The following is a 16,587-nucleotide window of genomic DNA, read 5'->3' as shown; positions in this document are numbered from 1 at the left end:
AAGTAATGTTCAAAAATATTTTTGTTTATCTCACTGAATGCAGATTTCAAACCTCATGACAATTGTTATGAGATAGGTTTTCTTATTAGCAAATACAAAATACAATTTAAATCACTTCAGCATCTCATTTAAAATAAATAGACTGCAAAAAAATAGAAAATGTCTGAATAAATACTGATTGCTGATTCTGTACATAATTCTGACTCTTCAAGTTAAACATCAGTTTTTATCAAGGACCTGCTTCTGAATTGGAAATTCTATCATAAAAAAATTGAATGGCAGGCTACCAAAAAATGACAAGATTTTAACACCATAATAAACGTTAGGATCATGATCCATTATGCTTAACACTTACAGGGTTTTTTTCCCTGTAACCAGGATGCTTAAAAACTTGTTCAAAAACAGAAAGCAAAGCTAAGAGTCTTATGTAATAGCATAATTTCAAAACTGGTTTATTTGAGGCCACACCACACTAAGATCAAGTTTTTCTGACGGAAGATGGCTTATTCTTCATTGGTTTGGGTCTATACAGGGTGCTTCAAAAACACAAGAAAATGACACTGAGTAGGTCTGGTATTTGGGAAGGTCACGATGAAGATGCAGAAGAATATATGAGACAGTGAATGCACTGGGAGAAAAGACAGCATGTGTGAATGGTGTGGAAAGAATGCAAGGAGTATGTGGGATAAGAAAAGCAGCACTTGACAGGAAAACACAGGCTTCTGGAAAAGGACTGGATGTGCAGTTGGAAGTGGGATGCAGAACCGAAAGATCAAGGAGACTGTGCTAGGTAATAAGATACCAGAAAGAATGTGGAAAGAGGTATTGCACAGGTGGATTCCTATAAGGAAAAAATGGTAGAAAGTATACAGATAACTGACTGCTACCCTCAACTGAGGAGCCTGACAGGGTGACAAGGGGCATGAATGGATCAGGGCAAAGTGGCAGCACTTTCATTCACAAAGTCAACAGTGGATGAACAGAATCATCCCTTGCGCACCCTCAAAGACATTCATATTTTGCTAGTACGCTGTAGGTTGAATTTTAAAATCGAGAAGTTCACATCCCTCCCAAAGTAACAAGAGGTCCCTCCACCCTTTTCCAAAATCCATCATCATAAAATAAATTTCATCAACTCAGCCTTGTAATTAATGGGGACCAAAACAGCTTTGAATTATTTTGGCAACATCATTTTAGAAGCTTCTGCCCCAAACCACGAGAAAAAGAAAATAAACCTTACCCTGAAATGACATATGACTTAATAGCATAGAACATAATCTCTGGAAAAACAGAGCTGTTAGCTTCTGAAATTATACTGGCATTGACTCAAGGCAATTTGAATACTAATCTTCTATAATAGTATGTTAGAATTAGAAACATCGTTAGCTTTTTAATAAATACAGGAATATCCCTTTCTAGCCATGGTAGGTCATGAGACAGCTGACCTGAAAGCTTTCTACTCTCTCCTGTTCTTTGACACCAAAAAACTGGTATCTCAAACCACTGCAATCTTTTATCCATGGTTCATTAACTGGTCACCTAAACTGACTTAAGTAGTAGCAGGCCAATTTACTCTTACATGTGCATAGTATATGGAGAGGCTATGGAATAGACTAGCTCTTAGGAACATTTTGGTATTTTCAAATTATATGCAGCATAAGTAAACACCTATCATTTCAAACACGTACACAAAGATGTGTATCCACCTCCAAACACTTCAAATTGCTTTCAGCCTCCTGAATGTCCAATTTAAAACTACAGTACTGTGCAACATTTCCACACAGCACAGGTTCCCTTCCTGACTCCTTCGTTCTTAGGACTCACTTCCTGGGACCTAGAGGAATGCAGACAATTGTCTAATGCACACAATGTAAATTCGCAGTCCTTGGAATACAGTTGTAAAAAGTAAACTCAGGTCAGAAAGTTTTCACTGCATGGAGTTTCCATTTGTTTGTAAGCATTAAGTGAACAGCAAATGGGGACCTCTGCATCTGTCAGTGCATGTAACTTCTAACTAGGGACAAAGCTTTGCAGGCACCCTCTGCTGAGACAAAGCATGCTAAGCCAAACATGTATGTGCAGAGAAATGGTGCCATGACACCAGTGTGGGGGGTTGTGTGGGGAGACTGTGTGGGTGCGTGGGAGGAAGAAATAAGAAAGCCAAGAAAGGGGAGGAAGTCTGTGGAAGCTAACACATGCTGGTTTAGCTGAGAAACACCAGCCACCCTGTATCTTCACCCGTTGCTTTCCCTCTGTTTGTCCTCATACCCAGCAGTCAAATACCTAAATACCAGCTTGTCAAAACACAAGACTCCATGGTGCACTTTCTCACCTACACACCCCAGGTACAAATTCCTGTCAAATACGGCAGCTTCCTTTTCTCTCTCACTTCCCTACTTGCTTGCTTTACACAGCTGAGCCTGTTCAAGCATTGGTCATAAATAACTTGCATCTCCTCTAGGGTCAAGGCCCTGTTGAAGTGCCTCAGGATCACAAAGACCCTAGCATCAACATTAGCTGTATGAAATGCTTCCACCACTTTAGGCACAAGCCTTTTAAGCATCTCACAGGGAAAACATCCCTTTTGTATTCTTGCATTTTATCAACTCATATAGCAGCATTTTAAGTCAGCAGTTTCTTTTTCTTCCTTTTGCATCTGATCACATACATTTAGGAATATATGCCACCTATGCTCTGCATGTGTAACTCCCACTCCTGCTGAATTCTAATATTAGCAATAATAATAAATAACAAATTGTTATTTATGTGCTGCCTGGACCAGAAGGCTTCAAGGCACCTGATAAAATATATGCAAATATGGGGGGGGGAGTAAACTCACCCTCAGGTACACAAAGCACTAGGCTTAAAAAAAATATACAAATACAGACAAGCACTGCCTGAAATCAAAAATGAGTCAATCAATCCCTAACAGATTAAAATTTAAACTCTCAGCTAAGTCACTCCCTGCACAACCAGCTCAAACAGTCTGAAGAGTCTAGCAGTATTTGTAGAGGTAAGATGAAACCTTAAAAATTGTTTCACTCAAACTAATTAATTGCAAAAACTCACACCCCTTGTGCTCTTTGATTTACAAGTAAGGAAGGAAGTAACAAGGGATTTTATATCCTGCTCTCCTACACATTCTACTCTAGTTTATCAGGACACCTAATATTCAGCTAGGAAAAATGCAGCAATACTAGTTTTGTTCTAAGCTACACTGCAGAGTCCTCAAGCACTTTGAAACAACTAACCTGACAGACAACTGCGGCAAAAATACCTGAACCATGTCAGCTGCACATAGAGCTAAGTGGAAATTATTATATAATTGCACCTTCTGGCATATCTGTTTGGAAAACCTACTGTAAATTGGATGTTTGCAAGGAAAGTGGCAAGAAAAGTTGTTCAGACAATGAAACTAGAGGCATTCAAATGTTGCATTCAAACTCTCAAGGGAAGATTGAATGGACTTGCCAAAGGTGCAAGAAGGAGCCTTCATACAAATGAAAATCAGGTTCTGATTTTCCCCTGGCATTTCACATGAGCTTAACCTGCTTCCAACCAAAATCTCTAAAAACCACCCCCCCCCCAGAGACCCAAGCAATTTTACAGTCTATTAAAAAAAAAAAAAAAAGTTTATAAATTTTAACTTGCTTTAGTCTTCTCCTATCTGAAAAGTCTGGAAGTTTTACTTTAGCTTCCAACTGATTTTGTTTTTTCTTCAGACTTCAGTTAACTTTTCCATCCACTAAAGTTAAACACAGCTTTTTCAGTGGCAGCATATTTAACTATGCCGAGTTGAAAAAATCTTGCATTATACATAGTAAGAGTAATGGAACAAAGCCTGTAAGGCTTTGAAGACTAATAACATATTCATAACTTTGGAGAATATGGTATGGGGAGAATGTAATTATTCAAATAAATGCAGGCAAATAAGGCAAAATTTGAAAAAGCTTTCATTGGAAGGAAGAAAGCTTTTTATATTCACCCTTTCAAAGAGTTGGTCTACAAATAAGTCAATTGCAGATTTTGTTTTTATCTCATATGCCAGATATATACCGGCACATGCAAGGTGAGAAGACCAGGCCTTCTCACTTTCCCAAGGCCTTCAGACACTTTCTAAAAAGACCCCTACACTGAGAGGAATTTCACATTTTTCATGTGTGTATTGAAAACAATAACATCACTTATGTTTCAAATGGAGAAATATTCAATGTCAACTTCTTACCAATATTTGTTTCGCTCTTGAATTCTGCAGAAATCATACAAGCCTGTCACTGGTGTTGATTTTTTTCACACTTACTGACTGGAACTGCATTAACAATTAGGACTCCAAAGACAAGGAATTTTCCACCCAGGTCAAGCTCCTTCCAATATCAGTCTATATTAAAGTAGCACAGTTAGAAAAATGTTTTCTAAATATTGCATTAGGATAGGCAGGCACCCACAACTCCCATTATCAGGTACGAAAAGTTGCAGAACGGAAAATACTTATGTAATAGAAGGAATCTGAGATATTTTTTCATATATGGTTTTGCTGGGGTAAATACACACTGGGCATAATGCCTCACAACGAATCTACATATATCAATAAAATGCAGAATTGCCTATTGTTTCAACTTTATTACATTCTATTGTGGTTTTACTTTGTTCAAATCCGCAAACGTATCTGTGGAATGTTAGGATTTTGTAATTTCATGTTTTTCTATTTACAGATCAAATTCAAGTTTGTTGCATGGTGGCATACTGGTACATTTGAGATTTCCACTACACCAATAATAAAAAGTTTTTTTATCATGTGAGGGTTTCCCAGTTTTCAGATAGATTGATTGAGTTTCTTATTTTTGAGCATAAGGACAAAACAAGTAACTGCCCACATGGACAACTACCCTGCAAGTCTCTTTACGTCCTGAGGTTGATGTAACTGCAAAGACTTAAGTGGAATTTGATTTTTATTACAAATATGTTTAATTTAAAGCACCAAATTTGAAATTTTCAATACTAGTTAAGAACATTATTTGATAGGTTATATAGATCTGTACTACAACGTAAGAAGGTCAATTTTCCAGAATTTATTTCTCGTATAAACTTACATGGCTACATTAACAGAAGACAAATATAAGGTCAAAAATACATTGATTAAATAATTTTTATATACACATATTCACAACAATTTAGGACAGCTCAGAACCCCAACTTTGACTTCAGCAAAGAACACTAATGCAGAACACTAGAGATGCTGTCCCTGTTTAAACTAATTGTTTAAAATATTTATGAATTTTGCCATATGGAGGTATGTAAGACTGTTTGAGTTACCCTTTCCACTATAGTAAAATTGTAAAGAAAATAACAACATAAATAAATAGTATTTTTTTTCAAAGGACAATGGAAGACTAGTAAACCAACTTCTTGAAGCTGTCATCATTTGAAACTGTTCTGACCAAGCTCTACAGACTTCACACTCCTGATCAAAACACAGCATGGTTATCCATCACTTCCATACTCCAAGTTATAAAATAGCATTACTGACATTAGTCAAATCTATCATCAGAGAAAGTGATCCCAATTTTTCCTCTCTTCCACCTTTCTTCTTTACCCTGCCTACCCTATTGCCAACACAAATATTTCAAGACAGCCATAACTTTCCTGAGAATTCCCAAATGAAATGTACAACATATTTAAGTACAACTGTAAAATAAAGGCATGCTAATGCAATGTGAAAACGGAACTCTTCAATGAGGTGCTCAAATTCCACTCAATTTGTAACAGCACTACCAACAGCAAATGGAAAACATGGGTCTATGACTAAGAAATGGTGACACTGTTACATTTTTATTACTGCATCAACAACACTATATATTTCTGTTCCTCTGACATGTTTATAGCCTGAGAGTGAAAAAGCTCTAAAACACACACATAAAAGGCTCCCCTATGTATATCACTACCTTTTCTCTCAAATACATTAAGCATCATTAAGAAACCGTACCTTGTTATTCCCGAAAAACCAATCCCTTTCTTTCTCTATAAACTGATAAACACTCCATTGAGTGTGTTGTTTGTTATAGTAAGACCACTCAGATATTTAGGCATGGTGATGAATTTTCTCTCGGAATAATACACAGTAATATTTTACATTCTGTATTTTTTTCACCCAAAAGCCATAAAACAAGTAGGTATCAAGGTAACTCTACAGCTGATGAAAAAGGAAAGCAGAAGGCTTTCCTTAGCACTTATTTTACTAAAGGAAATCCTATAAAAGAGTCAAAGCTATATTCCATAGAGTGTGGAATGTGTTTTTATCTTTGTTTGTGGTAAGTTTGGCCCTTACAGTTAGCAATTCAACTTGTTCAATTTCAGATACCGCACCAATGGCACAGTTTATTATTCCTTAATTATTAATCTCTTGGCCTATAGCATTTTCTGGTAATTTTATTTCCTATCAGCTTGACTAAATCCAAATTAGGCACAAATCACAAAAAAATTTTAGCCCTGCTTTGTTAAGCTGCTATCTTTGTTTGCTGTATCACACAAAATTTAATAACTAATACATTAAATAAATACATAAATGATAGACCTACCAACTCTAGTTTCTAGTCCTATTGGTAACATGCCCCTCTGAAAATTTTCCAAGACAAGGAACTGACTAAGTTCTGATGACTTATTTGAACCTAATCAAACTAAATCTAAAGGCCTTTTCTGCAAAACAAATACAACATGTACTGGCAAAAAAAAAAAGAAAAGTGCTGGGAACAGACCACATACCTGTTTCTTGTAGAATTCAATCTGCCAGAAAACGTATACAAGTTTATACACATATACCCTGCTGTTTCTTTCAAGAGAATAGTAACAATTTAAGGTCAGGCAGATTTATATATCAGCAAAATCAATAGCTTTGGTTGCCCTGAATCAAGTCATGGGAATACCTACATTAACATTCTGATATTCAAAATAGGACCATTACTCATAACCATAAAACGTAACGCTTGAGACTGCTTCCAAAATCTGGCCTTGCTTTTTGCCTCTGTAACTACCCTGTTCAGCCTACCAGAGACACCTTAGGATTAAAAAAAAACAAAAACAAAACCCCAGAAATTTGTTAATCCATGCTTATGTATGTACACTATATCTTGTCTTATTCTACTTTCTTTAAGGAATTAGGTTTCCAAAGAAACTGCACAATGAAAACTAGAAGCTATTTAGCCCAGCACTACCCTTACTAAGGAGGTACATACTTATTTCAGCTCCAAGCTACTTTTATGCTATTCATCACACACACAAATGCAAAACATAGAATTGGTCTTCTTTTGGCACCCACAAGCTCCACTTTATTCTGGAACCTAAATTCTGTTTATTTTTGCCTCCTCTCAAAGCAACAGTAAAAGATCCAAGAGAAACTGAAGAACAAAATGCAAAAGCAAGGATCTTGGCCTTTTAGACAAGTTGGTGCAATGGATTCCTCAACAAATGTGTATGTATAAAGACAGGCATGTGACTGCAGTGTATGCAGGGTGACCTAGTTATCTTGAATTCAAGTACTATTACCTTTAATTCAGCTACTTCAAGTACCTACAGAACTGAGTAGGGAAAAATCTGGAGGTAGCTGACAAACTTGTTGCAGAGAATCATATTGTAGTGGCATCATTTTCAGCCTAACAACTTTCAGCTATGAGGCTCAACAATAAATTTATGGGTCGTGGCACAGGTCAGTGAAGTCCTGCAGCACTTCACTTCTAAAGCATAAAATGGCGAATCTGAGGTTAACAAAAGCATCTATGCAAGAAACACACATTTCTTGAAATATTCCACCTGAATCCAGTTTTTTGCTGGAACTAATTAGGAACCAATGTTGGGGCTTGGTTTGTGTTGTGAGGTTAAATGAAAAAAACATACTGTAGTTTTGAAGTAGCCTAAATGTTCAGTTCAATAATTTCATCTGCTGGGCCCACCAACTGATTGTGGCAGCAATTCTTTATCCCTTCATATCTTAGCTTTCCACTCTGTACATGATAAAAAAAAAAATACTGCTCTCTTTTCTGAAGTGTTTTGGAATCCACAGGTACTAGGCAGATATTTTTACCATCTTTTGAATAAGCGGGATATGAATCTAGCACCTCTACATATCGAGGAGAAAGTCTGAAGTGGAGATATTACTACTAGTAGCAACAATGAGGAGCATTCCCAGTGTACTGTCAAAACATACTGCCTCTACATTGCTTCATAAACCACAAAAATATTTCACCGACACAGGTGTTTTAGGGAATGTTGCCACCCCATTGGAAACTGCAAAAAAACTGAGTCAGTCATCAGAATGACAGCAGTTAAAAGAAGTCATCGGTTACACTTGTTTTCTTTGCTCACTCATGGACAGGAGAAATTAAGCATAAACACTGGCATCCAAGAAAACATTACTTAGGTATAAACATCCAAAATACTTTGAATAGACAGGGACATTACAGTCTTTAACTCTGTATGAAACAGCTTCCTCAAAATGCTCAACTTCTGTGAACTCTGTGAGGGCTCCAAATCTCCTGTTCAGATCAATGCATACACTCAGAATGATTTACTGTCTTGTGTTTTAGAGTCCAAACTACTAATTTTTCATAATTTGATTCGAAAGTATATTACCTGCAGATAACTGTAAATCATTTCACATAGCACTCTGCAAAGCCAGCTACTTAAAACTCCAAGAGATTTATGGATGCTGAGACTGGAAAGCAATGTCCCTTTAAAAATAGACAAATGGGAAAAAAATCCAAATTACTTTTCAGATTCAAGTCATAAACTGACTTTTCTCAAAAACTGGTAGCAGTTTTTGGAAACAGAAAAAACTTCTACGTGCTTCTGTGATGTCAAAGATGAAATCTCTGTTTGTGGAGGTACAATCTGTAGCAAGAACACACGTCTGCCAAGACTCTGGCATTGATGATATTTTGTCTAGACAGCCTTTGAATGTGACTGACACCGGAACACTGCACATGGTTGAGGAAACTGAAACTTATGGAAGAGTTTTTTAAGACTTAATCAACATACAGTATTTTGGAAATGTGCCTAACATCGTCCAACCATGCCTCCTGGTATCCTCCTCAGGAATGTAACAGTTTCTGTTTCTTCAAGTCTCCCAGTTGTCCCAGGGGACAGAAAGATAGATTTGCTTAGATAAGATGCTACAGGGCCATTTGGACATAAGGAAATACTGTCAGCAAGTGAAGAGGTCTATGTGCTAGTTAGTCACTGAGAAAGGCATTCAAGCCAATGAATTCTGTGTTATTTTGAAGAAGACTGTAAGAAATTGCTAAGCTTTTTTTCAGCTACTGGAGTTCACTATGAGAAACACATGAAAGTACTCGCTGCAGTTGGTAACTCTTCTAGGTATTTTTGAAAGCACTGTGTATTTACCTTGACCTTTCGGGCCATGACAGAAGCAGCCTGAACCATGTACGCGCTTTGATGGGAAAGTCCACATGAACTTGCCACAGACAGCAGGCTGTAATTTTGGGGAAATGATGACTGTCATTTACTGCAAAATTTTCACTGTATGACAACCTTGAGTGCACTAATCCTCAAGCAACTGTAAAGGCTAGAAGAAACAACAAAAAGGTGAAAGAGACTCAAAGAGAAGAATATCAGCTTTTTAGTTCTAGCTGGTTCACTTCCTATTCGACTGGCACTAAAGTCAACAGCTCCCTCCTAACTCACTGGGATTTCATGCTAACTTCTATCAACCAGTATTACAGACAGTACTGTTCAGCAGCCCAAAAGCAAAAAAAAAGAAAGAGTTTGCGTTCCAGAAAAACATAAAGCCTTAAGACACCCATTTAGAATTGCAGTAAAAGCAGTAGTTATTGCTGCGGATCTTCAGAGATCCAGCAATTTTTGCATCCACAAAAAAAATTTATCCTGGCTAAGTGAAAAACATGGTAGGTGCTTCTTCTCTGCAAATAAAATACGGATCTCAGTGAACTTTAACTAATTCCTGACACAGAAATTTGCAGACTTGACTTGTCTGGTTACTGGTGTTTGAGTCTGATCTCCAAGCCCACAAACTCAACCTATTGACTCAATATGAAGCATGTAGGCAACAGCAGCAATACTTGAGAATATGCGATGAAGGTTTGAGAGAGGTGTTATTTACTGGGAAGCACTGAAATACTTGCATTTTGAGACTTTTCTGCAACTGAGTAGGAACTGCAAGAGTTTTCACCTAATTACACTGTGAATACGAAGAAAAAAATGTTTTGATCTAGGTACTAGGTTTAAGTTTGCTATCATATTACTGAACCAGGAACCAAGTTTCTCCTCCCATCTCCTCTCTTCCTCCCGCCCCCTCTTCTCCCACTTGCATTACGGGAACACTTGTTGTGGAGGCAAGGAAGCTTGCTTCCTGAGCAAGCCGAGGGAGCTCAGGGAAAAAATAGCTCCTGCCTAGCACCTGGCGTTCTCCAGCAGGCCAGCATGCTAGTTACTCTGATATGCCAGATACGGACCCCTATGAAGAAACATCATGAGATGAGACCTCTTTTATTTCATAGGCTTGTTTATGGATTTCCAACCAAAACTGACTGGATCAGGCAAGTTGAAGTTGCCTGTCATTTTTGCGCCACTGACACACTTGCACCTGTCAGAGATGGATTCCTCAAAAGGGCCAAAGGGAGCAAAGCATGTTTGTTCTTTTTTTTTATATATTATTTTGACAGCACACAGGAGCCAGACGCTGCACCAGCAGGTTCTGGTGTTCACTGTCAGCCATTAGAGAAGGCGAAGCACAGCATCAGCACTGGGGTGACGGGCCGTCAGGCGCACCTTCCCCACGGCCGCTCACGCGGTGCAGCCCCTCGGCTCTGTCCGTGCCTCTCTGCGTTCAAACCACCCGGCTCCGCGGTGCCCGGCCGGCTCCCCTCACGGCCGGCCCTGCGGCCCCAACATGTCGCCGCGCCGCTCTAAGGTCACCGCATGGCGCTGCCGTCGAGCGCCGGGGGCCGCGACGCGCCTGGGCCGCGGCCGCTCCACGGGCAACCCGAGGAAAGGGGCAGGGCCACGGCCGCCGCCGGGGGCACTTACCAGGTCTATGAAGGTCAGAAATTTCCAGCTGCCTCCATAGGTCTGATGCGCGGGCATGTCAATGGCCTTGTAATTGCACAGGATGGAGCAATAGGACAGGAGGATGGCGGCGCGCAGCACCTGGCACGGCACCAGCGCCATGTTTGCGGCGCGGGGTGCACTTCCGCGTGCCCGTGTCTGTGTGCCCGCGTGTGTGTGTGTGTGTGCGCGTCCGTGTGTCTGTGTGTATGTCCGTGTGTCCCTGTGTGTGTGTGTGCGCGCCGTGCGGGCGGGACTCGGAGCGCCCCCGCGGCCCGGCCGGGGCGGAGCGCAGGGCCCGCGCTGTGCGGCGGCGGCGGCGGCGGCGGCGGCGGCGGCGAGGGGCAGGGCAGGGGGGCCGCGGGGCCGGGCGGCGGGGCGGGCGGCGCTGCGGCAGCGGCCCGGCTGCCGGGGGAGCCGCAGTCCCGCGGCCGGGCCGGGCGGGAAGAGGCCGGGCCGTTCCCGAGGGACGCGAGTGTGAGCACGAGTTATCTGCAGAACGCGGTTTCAAACGCGAACTGCAGCGGGTCAGCAGTTACGGGTTACAGTCGCACCGCACGGACGAACGCTCTTGCCCTGTGTACCCCCGGGGCAGGCGGCCCCCCGCGACCCCGGCTGACCGTGCCGCTGCCCGGGGGCCGGCGGAGCAGGTGCCTCCGCCCCGGAGGCGGGAGCGTGTCCGGGGCACGCGCGGGCCAGGCCGGCAGAGGAGAGGCGGCTGTGCCTGTGTGCGGTGTTCGCCGCTGCAGGGCCGCTCTGCGGGTCCTGCCGGGGAGGGCATGTGTTCTGCCCTGCGTTGACCCGCCGGAGAGAGCATTTGTTCTAACATGTCTGTTCCCGAGGCACCGTCGAGTTTCTCAGTGTTTCCACTGCAGGCGCAGTCGCTAGAAGTGGGCTCTCCAATACCTACAAGCCCTGTTACTGTGTTACTTCTAAACCTCTTCGTTCCTGGCTTGAAACGTAGGATGAAGTACCGGCATTATTATAAGGGGACCATCCAAGGGACTGGAGTATCCCTGTTATGAGGAAAGGCTGAGGGAGCTGCACCTGTTCTGCCTGGAGAGCAGACAATTGAGAGGGGACCTCATCAGTGTCTATAAATATCTGAAGTGAGGGTGTCAGGAGGATGGAGCCAGGCTCTTCTCGGTGGTGCCGAGCAACAGCACAAGAGGCAACGGGCAGGAACTGATGCACAGTAAATTCCACCTGAATCTGAGAAAGAACTTCTTTACTGTGCAGGTGACCATGCACTAGAACAGATTGCCCAGAGAGGTTGTGGAGTCCCTTCACTGGAGATACACAAGAACCATCGGGGTGCAATCCTGTGCTATGTGCTCTAGGATGACCCTGCCTAAGCAGGGAGGTTGGACCAGATGACCTGCTGTGGTCTCTTCCAACCTGACCCATCCTGTGATTCTGTCCAGTCAGGAGGGGTTTGATAACCACGGGGGTCCTTGACACTAGGAGAAATCGAAGGTGTCTAATGTTTGGACTCCTACAGCCTGAAAAGGAAAGCTCTTAAAGTGCTTGATTGCAGGGTAAGTATTAAATTGCTCCACCATCTGGAAAAGTTATTTTAAAGGGAAAAAAGAAAACAAACCCCCAGTAGTGATGTCTGGGCTTGGATAGACAAATCACTTCTATAAACACCATTTCCATACATCTGTCTTCTGAAATAAATATTTGAACAATAAGGTGCTTCATCATAGTTAAGCTACTGGAAGGCAAAAAGAATCAATGACTCTGCAATGTGTTCCCTGTTTCTATTCCATTACATAAAGCCTTCTCATCTGGTGTCAGTTGTGCTCAAGTTCTGCAAAAATGAATGCCATTTAGGAGAACACATGCTAGCAGCTCTCCTGGATGGATTTAGCACCGTTCAAGATCTTTGCTTATGCAGAGGAATTGTATGTGAGGCACGGACAAAGAATCCTCTAGAAGCATGGAGCGTAAATTTCGCACCAGGTCCTTTAGGTAATCTTATCCTTCAGATCACAGACCCAGCAAGCACATTGGACAATGACACCCTTCTATTGTTTGCAGCATATATTTTAGTCTTACTGCAGTCTCAGGATTCAGTGTAAGAGTCATCTGAATGCAATGTAACAGTCTGCAACACAACAATGTTCTACTCTCCAGTCTTCCATAGAGATCTCAGCAAAGCTCACAGAAAATCTTTACCTCATAAAAATAAAATCTTCGCTCAGACGTGTAAGTCAAAGTGTAAATGAAGCAGAATGTGCAAACGCTCTTGTTCCCCATTTTTTTTCTTTCAGTCAAGAAAATCTCGAGGCACGCTAAACTAACTATCATGTCAGGCTCAGCCAATCTTCTTCCTAGTCAAACCCTTCTTTATTATGCATTTCCAGACTTTTGAAAGAAAAGAACTCGTTTGTGGGTGATTTTTTTGTGCCCAAGTCCTTTCTAAAGAAGTACCTGTTGGATCTCTTCATGGTATTAAAATAAGGACTCATTAGATTGTAGGCTGCCGTTAGCCTTTAATGTGCTCCTGTGGACTTCATACTCCCTGTCTATTGAGAGACAAACAGCAAAATCTTCTGTGAGTGTGGTTAAAGAGGGTTTGCAGTGGTTTTTATTTTACCTTGGATGTGGTCTTCATTTTTTTCCACAAATTAAAAGTTAGAAGTTAATTAATTTTCCCTTTATATTGCTATATGACTGCAACTCTTTGGTACTTTGTAAAATGTTTACATTTCGGGTTTTACATATGCGTAAATGATAGTAAGGTAAACTATAATCATGTACAATAAGATATTCAGTGCTAGCCTGTGATTTTTCAGATCCTGATGTTTAAATATTTGTATGTAAATTATGGAAAGCCTCAACTCAATTTTCATAAGTCACATACTTGAAAGTGGGAGTTTGATGCAGGTCATACTTGTCATTCAGTAGAGATGAGAAATGGCTTTAGAAAGGAGAGAGTACCAAGTACTAGTGTGTCTGGGATAGGAGATGTTAGGAAATGCTGTCTATTATGGGGGAGGAAGCAAGATGCTTAAAAGTCTTTCAGAGAACTGAATGGAAAAAAAGAACTGAAAAGGTAGGTGTCCCATCCAGTTATATAAAATGAGTAGCATAATGTTTTTGCTACTTGGCACCATGGCAAAGTGTAACGTCTTGGAGTCCAGGTTTTAATCTTTTCTATGCAGGGCAGCAGATAAGAATGCATAAGAGTTTTCTGGTGGTTTTGGGGAGGTTTTTGTTTATTTGATTTTTTTTTTTTAAGGAATAAGATTTGAATTTCTGAATAATGTTTTATTTTGTGATTATCAAAGATATTGGGGAATGCCATTTGAGAGATATTTGGAGACCCATGAGGTGCTTTTCCTTAAGCAATTTCTTCAAATACAGATTAGCTATTTACGAGGAATTATGATGCAAACAGTTCCCTTCAAAACTATAATAATAATAATAATAATAATAATAATAATAATAATAATAATAATAATAAGCATAATAATGCATCATTGAACTGATGGGAAATTGGTCATACTGCCTCAACAAAATGTGTTCATAGTGATGGACCTGATAACTGCAATTTCTTATATTAGAGGCAGGGAGTACAAACTGTGGCAAGGTGAGGGTACTTGGATGTATGGGAGTGTCTCCTTTGAAAGCAGACAAAGTTAAGCTTTCTGGAAATGAACATAAGTGAAATTTTTGAAAAATTGCAAGTTAAAAATCAGCAGAAAATTGTTGAAAAAAGGTCTGTGCTCAAGAGAACAGTTTTTAGAATATCAGAGGAGCATTCAACTCAAAATCTTTGGTAAAGGCAGTTAGTTGCTGTAACTCGGACAGTTGTTAATAGTAGTAATAAAGTGTAGGTAATTTTTAATTTCTTCATTTACTTTGAATAGGTATAAATGATAAAGATTGAAAGATGGAAGAAAAAATAATAAAATAAGAAGACCATGTTCATATTCAGTATAAAGAATCTTTAATAAAAAGACTTCTGGAGCTACTTGTTTGTATTATTTGTATTATTACAGATTATTGCCAATTTACCTTTAAATTTAGGTTTAAGAATCACAGTGAAGTTACTAATTTGGTGTATTTTGTACTGCTTATTTTACTATCTATATATATTTAACAATGGGAAAAAGAGCTGGAGCAGAGATGGCCAGGAGATAAGTGGAACAATGTTTGGGGCATCTGGAAATTAGGTCATCCTCTCTGCAGGTTAAACTTGGCTTTATCCTGAAAAAAACATGAACTTCCTTGCTATAAAATGAGCAAGAAGACTCACTGCATTCATCTTCCTTGTTAAATTATAATTTCCCAAAGGGATGATTTTATAAAGAAAAAACCTTATTGTACAAATCAGGAGTTTTGAATATGTAAGTGACCCTGGAATTGTGTAAGCAGATTAACTTTTCTCCGCCAATAGATTGTGTGCAACAATTCTGTTTCACACTTAGGATTTAATATCTTAGTTTCATATGCTTTCTGCTGATTACATTGGTCAGTATTAGGGCAGAAAGGGAAGGCAGGTAACAGACCCTTGAGGTACAGAAGAGCAGTACAGACTGTGAGTATTCCACCTTCCCACAGATCATATGGCCCTCTGTAAACCAGAGCAATTCTTCTGCTGTAGCATGCAATCTCACAGAAGGATGTAGCCTTTGGGAAATGGTTTAGGTACATGCAATGCACAATTATAAATTATCTGCTGTCCTGTTTTAAGAACTTACGCTACGTATACCTCTTGTCCTGTTCTTGGAACAGGCTGGATATGCGGTATTATTTTGGAATATCAGAGAACAGTAAAAAAGCAGAACTGTTTGCTATGGGGAAATATGACTCAGCCTCTTATTCATTAAAAATGTGCAAAAGAAGTCAAATTTTTCACAAATAATTATAAAGCCAGAAAACTTAATCCTGTGTGTAACTGCATACTAAGTGTCTGCCTTCTCTTAGACCCTTTTGATAGAAGACAGTCCTGACATAAGAATTTTTACCAGCTACCTTTGAAACACATGAAATTCATTTGAATGTAAGAAAATGCTGTTTACTCTCAGGTTGGTTGCACATGGGAACAGGTTCCCTAGAGAGGCTGTGAATTCTACAACTGTGGAGATATTCAAAACTATCTAGACATGGTCCTGGGAAACCTGCTGTAACTGACTTTGCTGGAGGAGGGGGATTCAACAATTAGATCTCTATATATGCCTTTCAACCTCCACAGTTCTGTAATGTGTTAATGTAAATGGAGGTACATGTGTGACTAATGCATAGCTCACCAAGTCTGCCTCAACTTTCTAGATTAAAATTTACTAAATTGTAAATTTAACAATTAATTGAAATTGTTATATTTAACAACAATAAATTAAATTGTTGATTGTTAAAATAATTTCTCTTATGGCTTAAGTCCCCTAAATGCATCACTGTGCTATGTTCTCTGAACACCTGGGCAAAGGAGTTAGAGGTGGGATGAGAAGGAATGGGAGAGATGCACGTGCTCCACACCACTTTGGTATTGCTTGCATAATAAAG

General features: G+C 40.1%; 1 protein-coding gene across 3 annotated transcripts in view; it reads right to left on the bottom strand.

Moving 5' to 3' along the window:
• The window catches only part of AIG1 (androgen induced 1), a 121,646-nt gene extending 110,276 nt beyond the window's left edge, over nt 1–11,370 (bottom strand). For 2 of the 3 annotated variants that reach the window (XR_003573588.1, XM_027904417.1), the window contains exon 1: nt 11,056–11,370. Coding sequence is in view for 2 of the 3 variants with exons in the window: in XM_027904417.1 (XP_027760218.1) it covers nt 11,056–11,196 (141 nt within the window). In the remaining variant the exon portion in view is untranslated. The remainder of the gene's footprint in view (nt 1–11,055) is intronic. The other variant, XM_027904410.1, reaches the window with a different exon arrangement.
• Nucleotides 11,371–16,587: the final 5,217 nt, after the last annotated feature.

This window comes from Empidonax traillii, unplaced genomic scaffold (assembly GCF_003031625.1).
Source record: "Empidonax traillii isolate 1590-97213 ecotype Southwest subspecies unplaced genomic scaffold, ASM303162v1 scaffold24:size2376012, whole genome shotgun sequence".
Taxonomy (NCBI): domain Eukaryota; kingdom Metazoa; phylum Chordata; class Aves; order Passeriformes; family Tyrannidae; genus Empidonax; species Empidonax traillii.
Note: the sequence above shows the minus strand (reverse complement) of the source record. Positions and strands in the feature narration are given on the sequence as shown.